General features: G+C 37.5%; 2 protein-coding genes across 3 annotated transcripts; both read right to left on the bottom strand.

Moving 5' to 3' along the window:
• Window positions 1-140: 140 nt before the first annotated feature.
• Window positions 141-4,113, bottom strand: klhl40b (kelch-like family member 40b). The gene is made up of 6 exons (XM_026937903.3): window positions 2,817-4,113; window positions 2,429-2,589; window positions 2,242-2,349; window positions 1,977-2,162; window positions 1,697-1,846; window positions 141-1,193 (listed from the first exon to the last, which is right to left on the bottom strand). Exons 1-6 carry the CDS (start codon window positions 3,945-3,947, stop codon window positions 1,082-1,084), a joined length of 1,848 nt encoding a protein of 615 aa, XP_026793704.3. The 5' UTR covers window positions 3,948-4,113; the 3' UTR covers window positions 141-1,081.
• A 1,968-nt stretch (window positions 4,114-6,081) lies between these two features.
• hhatlb (hedgehog acyltransferase like, b) lies at window positions 6,082-15,970 on the bottom strand. Of its 2 annotated transcripts, XM_034297884.2 has the most exons (13): window positions 15,908-15,970; window positions 15,735-15,821; window positions 13,767-13,905; window positions 13,128-13,195; window positions 12,924-13,037; window positions 12,246-12,440; window positions 11,752-11,961; window positions 11,256-11,427; window positions 11,016-11,160; window positions 10,896-10,931; window positions 9,607-9,808; window positions 6,981-7,122; window positions 6,082-6,541 (listed from the first exon to the last, which is right to left on the bottom strand). In XM_034297884.2, exons 3-13 carry the CDS (start codon window positions 13,870-13,872, stop codon window positions 6,357-6,359), a joined length of 1,575 nt encoding a protein of 524 aa, XP_034153775.2. In that variant the 5' UTR covers window positions 13,873-13,905; window positions 15,735-15,821; window positions 15,908-15,970; the 3' UTR covers window positions 6,082-6,356. The 2 variants fall into 2 exon arrangements, with proteins under 2 accessions (XP_034153775.2, XP_026793702.3); XM_026937901.3 differs by lacking the exons at window positions 15,735-15,821; window positions 15,908-15,970 and adding an exon at window positions 14,730-14,917.
• Between the last annotated feature and the right edge of the window lie 1,088 nt (window positions 15,971-17,058).

Below are 17,058 nucleotides of genomic sequence, written 5' to 3'. Positions count from 1 at the left end.
ATCTATGCAAAATGTAAGGATTTTAAGATTCAGTATAAATTGAACAGCTAATCTGCCTGTAATCAGAGTTTCTAATTATTACAATTATTACAATTATTACAATTATTTCCAATTATTAATATTGATGATATCCACAATATCTTATAAAAGTGTATTTTGACATACTTTATCACAATGTTGATATTATACTGTCTTATTATGCAGCCCTAGTGCTAATCATAACACCATAATAGGTAGAAATAACAAGTTTATGGAGAATATTCTGCAATTTAATTCTAATTACTGTAGATGACATACATTGTTAACAGTAATGGTAATAACAGTAAAACTATAATTTTATCTGAAATTAAGCCAGAGATTTTAATGACTTTTTCCTGCACAGTAAAAAACAAGAACTGAACCAAGCTGAAACAAAATTACTGATATTAATTGATAGTGTTTTTAAATTTTCTAAGTTATAACCAAAGTCTGCACCATGAGGAAATGAAAATAATTTTGATCTAACCCTCCACTGAGAAAATCTGACAAAGTGGTAATAGCATAATAGGGACATTGTTAACTTACTAAGCCCTCTAAAGTCACACCGAATATGTTCAGACAGCTGTTTCTATGGATGGGAGTTATGCTATAATGATATTGTTAGTGCTGTATGAGTATATATATTTTATATTTTTTTATAGTATGAGTATATTTTTTGAGAAATGAAACATGCAAGTAGATGAAATGTAACAGCACAATGTTGCTACTGACAGCACATACACCTGATTTTTCTGGGTTTTCATTCCTTTATTCAGTTTTTGGTCTGATATAGTAAGCACAACCAATCAGCAATGAATAGTGCTGAAAGCCGTGTCTCCAGGTACCATAAGTTCTTGCAGGTGCCAAACTTGGTGATTTTAAAAAACATACATCTAAAACTGGTCAATGGAAAAAAGCACAGTTCCAGTTTTTTAGTGCTCTTGTTCTCATATGTCACACTTTCTGTCTGATAAAACCGAACTTTATTAGAAAAATTGAAAAAAAAAAGAAAAAAGACTGGGTCTCAAGTGAGTACAAACAGTTGTTCCATTGGTTTCATGTTTCACATTTTAGTGAGTCTCAGTGTGTTGAGACGAACACCCAACACGGTGGCACCTGAAGCATAGCGAATCTCTCTCAGGATACCACTCCACTTCCTCTCACTTTCATCATACCTGCAGAAAAGCATATGATGTCACTTGTAGAAATTTCCACTCATTTATTATGGATCGCCAAAATACTACTGATGTTAATCTGTTGTTATTAGAATGATTAATGGTATAGTCAGAGATTTTGCTGGGTGTTATCCGACGCTAACTGATTTAAAATTGAAAATCAAAACAAATGCTGCTCCTTTCTTCAATGGTCCCACCAACATTATACCCCAAAAACATATGCACACAAGCTAGAGGCCTTCATAATGACAAGCAAGTAAAGATGCCTCCTAGTCCTAATTGGTTAGATGTTGGTGGTCTACATCATTTGGATCTTTTCCCCTTTCAAGTGCCTGGGGCACTGGCATTTCTCCTTGGTACATATTTTATTGGCAACTGCAAGAATGTGAGGAGAACTTGGCCAATGATTGCATAGTTTTCTTACTTAAAAATCTCTGACATCAACTTCAAGGCACAAGAAATTTGAACTTATGTGTTACAGACAATTTGACCCGATACTCTACCTCCAAATGTCATTCATCTCTCTTGGTGTGAGCTCTTCACTGTTTTCACTTGGAAACATTGCGAAGCCACCCACAGCGTAGATGGCATTACCCACTGTGATCAGGCTGAGGGAGCTGCGCTCCTGAGGAAAGTCAACAAACTCAGACCACCTGCAAAAATATCATTTAATCAGTTATTCAGACTACTTATATTTGGATTAGATGCCAATCTAAATGATTTTGGCCTTTAGTATGAGTATGATATTATGTCAATATTTTTGTGTCATTTTGTTGCACTGACTTGTTTGATTTAATGTCGTAAACCTCCATGGTGCCAGTGAGGCCGGTCTCTGTGACACCTCCAGCCACATAGATCTTGCCCTTATAAACAGTGACGCCAAACAGTGATCGTGCAGTCTTCAGTGGTGCAAGATCCTTCCATTCACTGTTCTTTGTGTCATAAGCACAAACTCTGTTCAAGCACTGTCTACAAGCAAGACAAGAAGACTTGTATCAGAATCAACAAAGGTTAGGAAATGAAGGACTTTTGTTCAAGAAGAACTTACTTGCTGTCTTCTTTTCCTCCTATGACATACACAGTTCCATCATGAGACACGGTTCCATGGCCATATACCGCATAGGGAAGTGGAACTGACTCTTTCCATTTGAAAGATCTTGATTGAAATGAAAGAAATTATAAATGTTTGAAGTAATCACATCATGATGTATGTTTCTGTAATGTTAAATACTCACTGTCTGTCATAAACTAGGACTGAATCCAAAGTTTGTTCTCCCTCCTTTAACTCCTTCCCACCGATTACAAAGATGGCGTTCTCTGCTTCACCCATGGCAAACAGGAAGCGTGGTGAGGGCATGGGGGGCATTCCTAGCCAATCTGAACTTGCGGGGTCAAACTGTTACGGGTAAGAGGTGATTTTCAGATCTACATCATTGTACATAAATGTAATATAGAAATAATTACAACTATGGTGATTTTATGTGTGCTTACATATTGGTTGAATAAATGAACAGGTTGAACAAACTTTACAATTGGTGTTGGGGACAGCGGGGAGCATCTTAAACATTTTCTACATTTTCTAAGCTAAACTAAGGTCTGGGTTGAATGTTACTGGGTCTGTACCTGTAAAAAGTATGAGTTAACCTGTTCCTCTTCATTCTGTTCATTGAAGAAAAGTCCACCAGCCACAAAGATCTGGTTCTCTTTGGTTACAATGCTGCAGTGATTTTTTGGAACCTGGCTGGATATTGACGCCACATAGCAGTCGTTTCCTGTAGGGTCGTAAGCCACTGAACTTGTGTCACTTATCATAAATATTAAGTCTCTAAGGAACATGCCAAACCTTAAATTATCATTCAGGATTCCAGGAAGTAACTCTTCCTGATCTTCTTCTTCCTCTTCACCATCTTCCTCTGTCTTCTTCTCCTTGCTTTTCTTATTTGTCAAGGTCTTCTTGGCCTCTGGAAGCTTCCCAGCATGAGCATCTTTGACCAGTTGCAATTTCTTGGTAATTTCTGGGTTAGATCGCAGCCACTCGTGTTGCTCCACCTGCTCTGCAAAATAGTCTTCAGGGACGAGTCGGAAGCGCACACAGTCCAGTAGTGTTGGGAGTTCCTCAAGACGTTTGTCCTTGTCACAGCCCACCCATTTAATCAGAGCCTCAAATACAGCCTGCTCTGTTTCCACATTCAGTGAGTCCGAGGCCAAGATGGCCCCTAACTCGCTGGGACTTAGTTGTAGGAACTCCTCATCTCGTGTGATCAGCTGAAAACGCTCACAGGCGAAGTTCCGGGCTGAGATAGCCAACCGAGGGCAGTCGAGCATCAATCCCAGGCGAAAGATGGCCAGGCAGTTGCTCAAGCTCAAGCGCTTCTGCAGGAAAGAGACACATACTGTGAAAATGGAAGGGATCTGGAGCATGTTGGCGAGAGCGAAGATGTCTTGGACATTCTGCTCAGTCACATTGATGCTTGATGTGTAGAGGTATTTCAGAATCATACCCATGACACCAGGTTCAACATCCTCCAGGACAATTTCACGCTGTTTGCTTGCTTCCACACCTGATTTAAAAAATGCCCGGAAGTAGGAGCTACAAGCAGCCAGCACAAGGCGATGGCAGGGGAACTCCTTGTCCTTGATCTTCAGCACACAGTCCACCATGGTGTCATTTTCCAGCAGGTCGCAGAGGCCATCCTGCAGCAGCGTCTGCTGGTATATTCGAGGCTCCTCCATGGGGTCTATCGGCAGAGCCATGGTTGTTTGAATTCTGTGACAACCTCAATTCAGGTTCTTCCAGTTTTTCAGGCAGTACTTATGCCAGCTCTGCTTCTGTCAGTGTCCAATCCAGAAAAATGAGGCAGGGCCTGGTTAGCAGACTTCCTCAGCTGTCCCAACACTTCACCCAAACTCTATCTAGAAGCCTATTTATAGGTTAAACCCTCACCGGGTGTGGAGGCTATTCTGGTACATAAGAGATACAAGCACAACAGCTGACACACTGCCTCCTATGAGGCAGCAGCTTTTCCTGAGTCATAAGGACACGAGGCAAATAGGTGAGATCAGAGGTTTTTAACAGTGCTACCCCATGCACTCTTAAAAAATGCCATTCTCAATATATACCTTTAGAAAAAAGGTTCCATCTAGTACTCTGAATATTTCTTCATTTTTTCTCTTTGTGAGAACCCTCTGTGGGTACTACATGGTCTACAACATAGAGTTTCCTTTCAGAGTAGATTCCAAGTAGAATCCTTTTAGAAAGCTGGAACTTAACTATCCTTAACTATCTAAAGAACCATCAAGGAACCTATTTAATATATAGCCAATTTCATACCATACAGTCTATACTTCTATGGATAATTAATGATTTTTAGATTTATTAAGCATATCTGCTTTGACTACTCTGATAACACTCTGCTGTAGGGTTCTACCTAGAATCTTTAAGGGTTCCTTCAGAGATACAAACTGAAAGAAGTCCTGATGATCCCACTGTCATGATGTCAGTTCTGAATTATCAGTTATTGCAAGCATACAACTATGCTGTTATTATATAGTTACGGTCCATTTTACATATACAATGCTTGATTAACCCATTAAATTCACAGGAACCATCAGCAACTCCACTTTTACATTCTTGTAAATACCATGAAGAACCCTTAAAGATTCAATCTAGAACATTACAACAGACTGTTTCCCTTTTAGAGAAACCACATTAAGGTCGCAACCCTTAACTCTCCATAGACCTCTTTAAGGAACCCTACCTTTCCTTTCCGATTAGATTCGCTGTAGTCAATGAATCATTCTTAGTAGTTACTGAATAATGTGCTTTTAGATTTAATTTGTTAACCTTTTGGGTCTCAAACAGTTTCTCTTGGTTTGAGGCTTAGCTGATTTTCACTTATTCTATTGATTTTTATTTAGTTTTTTTTTTTTCAATCTCTTGAGTTATTCAATATTTTCTCTTTTGGAACATGGCAGTTTCCCCAATCCTACTTTAAAAACAAGGTGATTTTATATGAAGGTGCAACATTTATTTTTAATGTATGAATCACTTCCATAGATCCCAGGGTTAATCAGGGTTTTTTTTTTTCTTTTTTTTGGTGATCCAAAAATAGTGTGTAGATTTGGATAACTGAGTCAACTCGTAAGCTGAATCTTAGTTTTGCTTCAGAACTAAGGAAACTAGCAAAAATGACTCTTTTTTTTTTTGTTGACAAAATTACTAGAAATCTGCTGTTTTTCTTTTCCAGAATCTCTCAATAACAGTCATTATATGAACATGCCTAGAATAACTTAATTTTTCACACAAGGGGAAAACTATGACATACATAAGGAAAAAACATCAGAATCTGAAATCCATGTGTTTGATACAACAAATGTGCAAATTTTAGTCATGAACTTTAGCTAGTTTACAAGAAAATGCTGATGCATACCATGTACTGTACATGACAAATGTAAATATTGTAAGATTCATCTCACACATGATGCAAAAGAATGAAGAGAATTTTATACCAGTTTTTTCCAGAGCAGCTGAACATGAGCAGAGAGTGAGAGACAGACAGACTGTGCTTATATGCTTACAGAAGTCAAGTTACAGAAATACCACAGTGTGAAGAGATTAACAAGAAGCAGCATGAATGAGTCATTATATGGATCACTCGGTTTGATTTGATATTTGGTGTGATAGAAGCAAGATGCGTCAGATGACAATGAAACAATGGCTGGTTATATAATATTAGAGCAGGTTTCTGTCATGCTCTACACGTGGGAACTTGCAGTGAGTAGTGAAATGATTCACCTGGTGCTGACATTCTCAGGTTTTGTGTGTGTGTGTGTGTGTGTGTGTGTGTGTGTGTGTAAATGAAAGTGGTAATACACAGTAACAGTCATATTTAAGCACTTGGAAACATTTTCAGTCTTTATTTCTTAGAGCAAGAGTTTATGTACAGTTATAAGAGATCTTTCAACATATTTGCAGTAAACAGTGCCATCATGTAACAGCTGCAATGATAAGCTACTAAATTACACATGCTAGTTGTGTATTTGTTCTGTGTAAAAACCCTTCATATACTTTCTAAGTTATGTAATTCTGTGTCCCCCCACTATGTTTTTTTTGCAATAAACAACTCAAACCCATAAAAATAGTCTAAACAGAGTAACGTGTTCCTACTCTGACTTTTCCTTGTTGGGATCCACAGCAGTGGCTAAGGCCTCGGTTTGGGGCTTGATGGTGGTTGGAGGAGGTACGGGATCAGGGTCATCAATCAAAGCCTGCTTCCTTTCTCTCTCTTTTATTATCTGCACCAGGCAATAGGTCACAAACATCACAGTGATGGTGGATAAGGGGAAACCTATAAGAAGGAGAAAGGTTTGATTTTTGCTTGCACAGTTACACTATGATTTAAAAGCAATGCACTATGGGGAAACTTTTCTGGAGATCTCTCTCTATCTATCTATCATGAAAGAGAGAGAATCTCATCCTCATGACACAGGCTATAAATGTATTTTAAGCTCATCATGCAAAAATAAGAGGAAACTAGAAATTTCTAAAATTTTAATTTGGATTTATAAACCATTAAGTGCTGAAAGCAATCCTCTTCAAATGTAAGTTAGTTTTTGTTATTTTAAAATTAATATAAAGTAATTATTATAAAACTACTATACTATAAAGTTACTAAATATATTATAATGCTAGTTTTTGAGATTGAGACATTCAGAAAGCAGTGACTGTAGATTAAACTGTGATTAAACCCTGAATTCACAGCTACTTACACATTTACAGGTTTTTACCTTTCAGCAGTAACCTCCTGGCAACCAGCTTTGCAAAGTCAGGACTGTTGAGGACCAGGATGTTGTACAGGACAATACTCCAGAAATTGAAGGTATTAAATACAGCTCTAATTCTGCGAGACATGGATTCAGACATCGCCGTCTGAGGCATAAAAAATAAGAGAATACAGTTAACACGGGTCAGTTTAACTCGAGTCACTTTAGGGCTACATGATAATGCCTAAAAAAGCTTTTTTTTTCTTTTTTTTTCCTCAATATTAAATTCACTATTCAGCTAATTCGGTGCGCACTAAACAAATAGCTTGATTTTTCAAAGTAAGATGCTTAGTCGCATTAAATAACTATCTTTTATATTGTGAATAAAATTATTAGACCCTGAATTTATACCGCCTCGGATGCCTTTTCAGGCAAATCCACAGCCACCTGGGCGGCCTTTTATAACGCGGCGCTCTCGCGCAGGTAATCAGCGTGAACGTGCAGCACCTGGCCGCGCTTCTTCATAAGCCCTCCGAGCGCCTCACTGCGCGTGCGGACATAGAGCTGTACCAGCCAGGAGAGGGGTAGCATGTTGCTCTGGCTAATTAATATAAATGAGTCAAGATTCAGAGAAGTGAATATTGAGGTTCATGTTTAGGGAAGTGAATATTGAGGTTCATGTTTAGGGAAGTGAATATTGAGGTTTAGAGAAGTGAATATTGAGGTTCATGTTTAGGGAAGTGAATATTGAGGTTCATGTTTAGGGAAGTAAATATTGAGGTTTAGAAAAGTGAATATTGAGGTTCATGTTTAGGGAAGTAAATATTGAGGTTTAGAAAAGTGAATATTGAGGTTCATGTTTAGGGAAGTGAATATTGAGGTTCGTGTTTAGGGAAGTGAATATTGAGGTTTAGAGAAGTGAATATTGAGGTTCATGTTTAGAGAAGTGAATATTGAGGTTCATGTTTAGAGAAGTGAATATTGAGGTTCGTGTTTAGGGAAGTGAATATTGAGGTTCGTGTTTAGGGAAGTGAATATTGAGGTTCGTGTTTAGGGAAGTGAATATTGAGGTTTAGGGAAGTGAATATTGAGGTTCATGTTTAGAGAAGTGAATATTGAGGTTTAGAGAAGTGAATATTGAGGTTCATGTTTAGGGAAGTGAATATTGAGGTTTAGAGAAGTGAATATTGAGGTTCATGTTTAGGGAAGTGAATATTGAGGTTCGTGTTTAGGGAAGTGAATATTGAGGTTTAGAAAAGTGAATATTGAGGTTCATATTTAGAGAAGTGAATATTGAGGTTCATATTTAGAGAAGTGAATATTGAGGTTCATGTTTAGAGAAGTGACTATTGAGGTTCATGTTTAGAGAAGTGACTATTGAGGTTCGTGTTTAGAGAAGTGACTATTGAGGTTCATGTTTAGGGAAGTGAATATTGAGGTTCATGTTTAGGGAAGTGAATACTGAGGTTCATGTTTAGGGAAGTGAATATTGAGGTTCGTGTTTAGGGAAGTGAATATTGAGGTTTAGAGAAGTGAATATTGAGGTTCATGTTTAGAGAAGTGAATATTGAGGTTCATGTTTAGAGAAGTGAATATTGAGGTTCATGTTTAGGGAAGTGAATATTGAGGTTCAGGGCTGGATATATTTAATATTAAGGAAATATTTAGTTCTTTCAACCAAATAACAGGGCCATTTTGTTATTTACGCTGTGGTGCTTTTCTGTTGAGCTGTAGGCTCTGAGTTTCCCAATCCTGTACCTTTCACAGTACCACATAAGCACTACAGCACTCACCCCTACTACCCCTGGGGTTAGCTCTGTGGCCGGGGTTAGCTCAGCAGTCAGGGCTACAGCTTGATGCACACAACCTCCTGGGTTCGTGCCCCACTCGAGGTGCTTGCTTTCAGGTGGAACGGTTTGGAGGCCCATCTCCACTGCCACACCATATACTGTCCTCTCAGATAAGTGGGCCCTGCACCATGCTATTATACATTGTAGCACTGAGCCCCGTAACAAAATTAATAACAGTATACATCTAATCATACAGTTAAACAATATGCTCTTATTGTGGCATTAGATCACAATCTCAACCATACATATCACTTGAAATGTCTTTACAAAAACCAAATATACCTAAGGTCCCTGGTATCATCATAACTGCAGTTATTCAACTAAGCAAAACCAAAAGTTGTGATTATGATTAAAATATGATGGCTGTGAGACAACTTTATTATCTGTCACAGCTTCAAAAAGTAGTTAAAAAGAAAGTAAAAAGTAAAAGCACTAAAATAACATTACAATGTGTTTGAATAATGTTTGAATACAATGTTTGAAAAGGAAAGTGTAAAAGAAAAAAAATTAATATATGAGTATGAATAAAGTCAAATCGATATGTACAAATGTTAAAAACATTAATATTGTTTCCACTGCTGTGGCTGGTTGTGAGCTTGATCAAAATAATAAATCTGTAATCCAGCCTTAATTGCTATTTTAGACCTCCTTTAAGTTAATTCAATAAGATGCACTGATTGCAACGATGATTTCTATCCACGGCAGGGTGTAAATCTGCCTTTTGTCATGTGCACTGTACCTATACTATACTACAACCATCTCTCCAGTGTTTCCTTTCTCCACTTCCTCTGTGCTCTTACCTCAATGGTAAAGAAGGGCTCCATGGAGAAGAACTTGGATATCCACAGCTCAAAGTTGAGGCCGAAGCAGTTGAAGAAAGCCCAGATGAGGACGACCCAGCCCGGCCCGAGCCACAGCGCCGTGATGCCGTACGTGCAGAGTGAGGCGATCAACTCATCCAGCACATTATCATGTTTACCACCGAGATAATTATACACGTACCTGCAAAGTTCACATTCAGCTGAATGCTGCAGTTTTACACACTGCAACACTGCAAAGTAATTCAAACAGTAGATACTGTGTATACAGTTGAGTGCAAATTTTTTGCACATTCTTGACACAAAAAGATTTTTTTTTCTCTGTTTTAACATTGCCACATTTGGATCAAGTCTGAGGACCAATAAGGTCATAGCGAAACTTTTACAAAATATTCTTCTGCCCTACATTTTTAGTTTTCTTATTGTAGGATGAATTAAATTTTTTTTTTTTTTAGCATTTTGGAATTCAGTTGTGTGTACAATTGTAAAATAGAGGTACCTTCTGTATTTAAAAATAAATAAAATGGGGAATGCAAACTTTTGCACTCAGATGTATGTAGATATCCCTTAAAAAAAATGTTTGTCAATTTTTATGTTTAGAAAATATACGTTATGATCCAAAAATCTGAGTCCACTACCAAGAACACAGTTTAGAAGACATTTACAGCATTTAGCAGAACTAATACAGTTTTGTTGAAATTTATTTCTTAAACAAATTCATTTGTTTGTTCTTATTAACTGAAATAGCACTAGAGACAATAATGAATTCAGTGTTAAGCGTAGATTACTGTATTTTGTTCTCACGTAGTGCCACTTCCAATACTACCATGTTAATCAATGTCACATTTTACATGGAGTGCAAACTGGTGCATGAGTTTGGCCAAGCTTTCTAGCTAGAAACTATAAGAATAGAAAATTCCTGCTATATTATGCAGTCTATGTCCATACTCTAGACAACACATGCGTTATATTTCAGTGAAGGCACACTCTGGCCTTAAAATGCGATCACATACAGTGGCAGGGCATCACAGCAATGTGAAAAAACTTTTACATTAACTTTAATTTCATATAATGGTTACTCAAACAGATTGAAAAATGGATTGTACCAGTTTTAATAAATGTGTATACATAATAATTATTGACTGAGGAAAAAAAACTATTTATTTTTGATCAAACAAACCAGTTTTTTTTGGTAGTGAACTCTTCCTTATGGAGCCTGTGGTAATTTAAAAACACATTACAGATGGAGAAGATGACTTTTTGATACTTACTTGCAGAGCCAGTCATTGATTCCTCGATCAAAGTGCCTTTAGAAAGAAAGTCAACTTTCATGATCTCGTTTAGTGAACACATTAAATGAGAGAATAAATTTGAATGAGGTGCGCACTGACGTTTCAGAGAAGACATAGAGCATTGTGATGCATTTGGGAGGTTTGGGAGGATCCAGGTGGTCCAGTCGAGACACTGTGTTTATAACACCAAACATCACAGCGGCTTTCACCCAGTCATACACCAGATTCATGTACGCCAAACCCGCTGGGATGGAAGACACAACAAAGCAATGGCAATGAATGGAAATGATCACTTAAAGCATTAAATATATTAGAATGGGTCACACACATTACACACACCGATAGTCCAATCTGAGAGGTGTTTCAGCAGCTTCATGTCACTTGGAAGGGTCAGAATATACATGAAGTGGAATATGATAGCCACCATGATGATAACTCCCAGGTGTAATAAGGCCTGGATGGAAATGTTCCACATCTCTCTCTCTTTACGGCTCAATTCTGGATTATTAGCCTGTTTGGGACAAGATGACATAACCTTTTGGACTAAAAATGAATTAAAATGTATTAAAATGTGTAAAACTCATAATAAATAACCAAATAAGTCTAAGGTACATAAAATGAGCTTGTAGAAGCAATTCAGCTTGCTTATGTGTGAGAGTGCAACAGCACAATAGGTTCTTTGTGTATTTCTATAAAAACACAAAAACTAAAAATTTAAAAGAAAATTTCCAAAAATTAAAGTCATACATCAACAGAAAACCATTTTCAACAAGATATCATTTTTCTTTTCCTCCTTAAAAGGTCTGTTAGTTTGGACTGCTGATAAACTGCGTACCTGGATATAGAATTTATCGAAGGTCATGATGGGTCCGAAGTAGAAAAAAGGGAGGTAGAAGTTGTACTTGAGCAGCTCCAGGATGCTGTAGTGACCCTCTTTCCTCTCACAGTTCTCCAGAGCGAAGCTCATGCAGCGCATGATGGTGAAGCCGCAGCCACCATAAAAGAGCACCGGGCGCAGAGTAAAGTCTCCGCTCACGAACCCAGCCTGCGAATCAGTGACGGCCATGATCAAACACCTTCCTGCTGGGAATTTGCTAAGAATTGACTAGAAGCTAGGATTTGGGAAGGTTATGTGATGTACTGTGTTACATGACAATATACAGTCATATGAGAATATAGCATCTCATGAGGTCCTGTGTGGAAATTGAAGAACCTGACAGATGGATGGCCAGAATATACTAAATATCAGTTTAAAGAATACTAGAAAGAAACAACTACATGTTTACCTATATGCTACTAAAGATTTTTTTTAATATATGTGATAGCTACCTGCCAGGAAACAAAAGGCTCCATCTTAAAAGTGGCGAGCGTGGTGAGTCCGGCGGTGAAACAGAGCCAGCGGAGTTTGACGAGTGAGATGCTGTAGAGCATCACGCAGTATGAGAGGATGAGCATCACATAGGTCCAACCCATACTCGTGAGAACGGCAAGAGCACCATACACCATGTAGACCACAGACCGGTACTGTATGGATGAAGAGATGGAGTGTGAGGATGTGTGCTCTGTTATACACATGTATAATTTAATACATATCATACCAAATAATTTTAAAACTGAAACTAATGTTAGCTAGGCTCCTGGAGTAGTAAGTAGATCCTGGATAGTCTTAACACAATTCTACATAATTTGGTGTATAATATTGTTAAATAATTCTATTAAGCAAAACAAATGGTAACAAGAAAAGAAGGACAAGTAGTGATGTTATAGGATCAAATCTGCAATTGGCAAATTTAAGATTTTCTGATACTGATACAGAAATTGTGAGATTATCCAGATACTCTCAACCCCTATGCTAGCTCACATTCAGTTTTATACTTTCTATATTACACTTAATTTGTAGCTAATTTTCATTTGTGTGATAATGGTTCATCTAAGACAATATATATGTATATCAATAGTTGCATTGTACTCTAGCCTGTAAACAATGCATGAATGCTTGAGGCACACCTGAGGAGCCAGCATGGAGCAGATCTTGGCGAATAAGACATGGCCAGACAGGGCGAAGACGATGTGCTCACGGAACGTGGAGAACCACATCATCCACTCCGAATCAGCCGTGTCCTGCAGTAAAGAGGTGAACAGATTTAACCAGGGTTCTATTTACACGAACGTGGCTGACATAGTTAGGGCTGGAAAGGAACCGAACCTCACCATTTTTCTGCCAAAGTAGTACCATCCGGGCTGGATGTTGGACTTGAGGGACTTCCGGTTTGCATTCGCTTAAAAGGACGCCAAAAAATATATATAACATTATCAACAGTGTAACATTTCATTCATTTCACTGTAATTTAGCAATATTAGCAGCAGTGTAAATTTTATGCGTACAACATTAATAACATAATTTGAGATTCATTACTATGATGCCTCGCATACAATTGATATCTTTTCTATTGCTGTTGTCTTTGAATGCCAATCTTGGCTTTTTTGTCATGTTAGTCCAGGACCTCGAACCAACAAACAGTGTTACCATCCTATTTTTCTTTCCCTGCCTAGTGTATTAATACTGACACATGATCCGAGCTGCATGGCCTGCATAGCTCTCAGCACCTGGCCCTACTCCACTGCTCTGGCCTTTCAGACAATACAGAGGCTCCATGTGTCCTTCTGGATGGAGAAATAAATAACTTTTTGTTGGGGGAAAAGTGCAGGACGATAGCTGACCTGTTGTAGTGGCTGAAAAAGTTTGTGTACTGTTGACATAATGATAAGAAAAAGAATTTATTCAGCTTGGTTTGGTCTGATCTGAGAATGCTGTGTGTGTGGTGTGTGTGTGTGTGTGTTCAGACTTACTGCTGGACACCTCAAAAATCCAACTGGCCGCCCAGAGCATTGCCATGGACAGCACCACATAATAAAAATAGAGCTCATACTTAGGAAGAGCTGCTTTGATCCCCATTGTGCGTAAGCAAAAATCACACACCCCAGGCACCTAAAAAATAAATTTAAAAATACATCACACTTAGTGGAATGGAGAAACATTGGTATTGAAACACTCAACTTTTTGTAAAATTATTAATGGAAATACATTTCATTATTTAATTACTAAGTCTTATTTAAGTTCTAATATATTTAGGAATGAATCAACATTTGGTGAAATTCTCAGGAATAGAGAAACATGCACTGATTTTGTCAGCAAAAATATTGATCAAAAGCCCATGTTTACTATTTAATTACTGAGTTGCCCCTGAAATACTACATTCATTAGGAATCAATAAACATTTACTGACATACATTCAATAAATATCCAGTCATATGTATTCTGCAGTTACACAAAAGGAAATTGAAAATGACACATACACTATTGTTTTTCATCTAAAACAAACTAAAAGCATTGTACTTTTATCAAAATTGTTCAGATATTGGTGATATTGTGAAGGTTTGCAGCTTGCCATGTGATTGCAAAGTCCAGAAAAGTCCTCAAGCATTTACAGAGGAAGGAAAAATCATCTGTCAACCTGGAGACACTTACACTATGCAGCAGTCCCTATTTTTAACTGCAGCTCTTTCTGTCTTCTCAATTGTTACAATTTAAGCATCACAATCTTTCCAGTGTGTGCTTTTTGTAAGTTACCTTCACATCTTCACAGCAAAAAAGGGCAAACTGCTCATTTTTGTTACTAACATGGGAACAATGCATGCATGTAAAATTAAATGAAGGTTAAATTGAACTTTTTTCATTATATAGTGATGAATATGTATGTGTCATCTGTTAGTAACTCTCCAGTGGTTAAAAGCAGCACCTGCTGTACTAACCTTGAGCAACCTTTAGCAAGTTGGGCGTTTAAATCAACCAAAATCCCCTTGACACCCAAAAACTAGAGTACATTCAAAGAAAAATAAAGTAAAAAAAAAAAAAAAACTGTCGAGGATAAATCTCTAACACATCCGGAGCTGGTGAGGGGAAGCACTGTGGCCCAGGCTGTCAAGCAGGGACAGTTAAAGGTGAACAGTGTTGTGAGACTGGACAGTTTCCCTCCCATTTGGGCTATTTTTAATCTCACTGGGATATAAAAAAAGAAAATATGGAATTATAACTGGTATCTATAATGTGGTGTTATTCAAATTGAGGAAGACATTTACATTAAATGTTATTAATCATATTTACAGTTAAGGGAAGTTTTATTCATAAAGTTTGAGCTGGCTTTAATTGCTGGTAGGAGGGTTTCAGTCCAATCTGGCAAGGTGAATGGGGTGGATTGTGAATAAAGTTTGACTTTGTGTCCTTTTTTGTATGAATTTATTAATTTAGATTATTAAAATTTCAAGTAAACTGTAGAATCAGGGATGTGCAGTAACAGGTGAAGGATATTTGCTGATAGACATAAGCATGTGATGGTCAACGTGAATCACTTTACTGAGTCGATTCTTTTGAACAAATGCTTTTAGGTGAATCAAATTTTGTGAAACCCCTAGAGTAGTTCACTTTACCATACTGTCCACAAATAAACATGCAATAATCTTCAACTTGATAAATTGTGTCCACTATTCCTTAGCGTATATATATATACGTATATATATATATATATATATATATATATATATATATATATATATATATATATATATATATATATATATATATAGCCATTAATAATGGTAGTATTCAGATCTTGTTAACTCTTGATAACATTATGATAACATTAATACAAATTATGTAGATTATGAAGTCATTATTTGCTGATTTATAATCCTGTGTTATCAAAGTGACCAAGCATTAAACCCAGAGGCATATAAACAATAAATAACATCAGGACTCACCGTCTATTAGACACCAACTCAATGCGTATCTGATTCTTCGCATGGCAAGAAGCACCTGCATGTCATCCACAATCCATCAGCATTATTCTACATGTGAAAAAACAAAACCAGTTATATATAATGACTATAATTCATTTTTCTGTAATACTACTACATAATGCAATAATTCTTACCTATATACTTTATATACCATTAAAAGGAACGTCTGGTGTAGGGTTTGGCATTCCACCAAGAACAAGTTTCACCTGAATCTCAAAGGCGTGTTGCAGCTTAAAATAACTATGTGACTCACTCTGCGTAGATGCTACCTTATGTTCAACCTTAAATTTTCTAAGTGCCCTGTTAATAAATCCACCTGCTAGACCTGTGGAAAGACAAAACTCCTGCTGAGGTTTATTGGAGTTGGATTTTTCCCCTATCAGCAGTTCCACTGACCCCCCACCATGGTGGTAAAAGGTGGATGTTGGAGGTTACTTACTTGGAGTTTGATCTTGGAGGAATTAGAAGAAGCACCACCTGTTATTCTTGATGATGAGGTTCAGGAATCAGGAATCTCCCCTGGCTCTGGATCTTATCAACTATACTTTGTTTCTAGCATGTTTGTCCCTCGTGCTTTAAACATTCCCAGCTCAAATAGTCCTTGTCTTTATTTCCACCTTCTGATGTCTCAGTGGGTCCCCCAGTCCACGTGGTCTTAGATCTGGATGATGAAGTATGGTAACATGGAGCCGGAGCCTATCTCGGGAAGAATAAATGAATAGCAGGAGAATTCACCCTTTATGGGTTTTTGGGAGGTGGGAGGAAACCGGAGAACCCAGATGAAACCCGGATGCATGAGAAGAACTTCCAAAGCGCCGCATACTTTTTTCAGTTTTGGTGGACCTCCATGTCCACATGATCTTAGCTTTGTATGATGAAGTATAACAAACATTTCTTGGAGACTTTGAACAGTTCACTGGGAACAAAATGAGTTCTAGGGTGCAGTTTAACAACTATTTGTTAGACACTGTGAACTATCAGTTATCCACATGATCTTTAATGTTAACATGTAAAATGTAAAAATGTTAGATGATGGCCCCACATTACTTCAGGACAGCCTGAAGATCACTGAGATTACTGAGGATGGTACCACTTAAAAACCATGAAGATGGCTTTGGACCAGAATTCATATGAACAGTTCTGCTATGATAGCTTTAGGACTGCAACTGCCACTGTTTTGTACTCACGTCTCCTTCAGTGAACAACAAACAGACTTCATATGAAAACTGTGATGAATTTCCTGGTTACACAATTACACTTTTTGACCATGTAGTACACAGTTATA

The sequence above is a fragment of the Pangasianodon hypophthalmus genome, chromosome 22 (genome assembly GCF_027358585.1).
Source record: "Pangasianodon hypophthalmus isolate fPanHyp1 chromosome 22, fPanHyp1.pri, whole genome shotgun sequence".
Taxonomy (NCBI): domain Eukaryota; kingdom Metazoa; phylum Chordata; class Actinopteri; order Siluriformes; family Pangasiidae; genus Pangasianodon; species Pangasianodon hypophthalmus.
The sequence above is the reverse complement of the archived record's forward strand: the minus strand, read 5'-3'. Positions and strand labels throughout refer to the sequence as shown.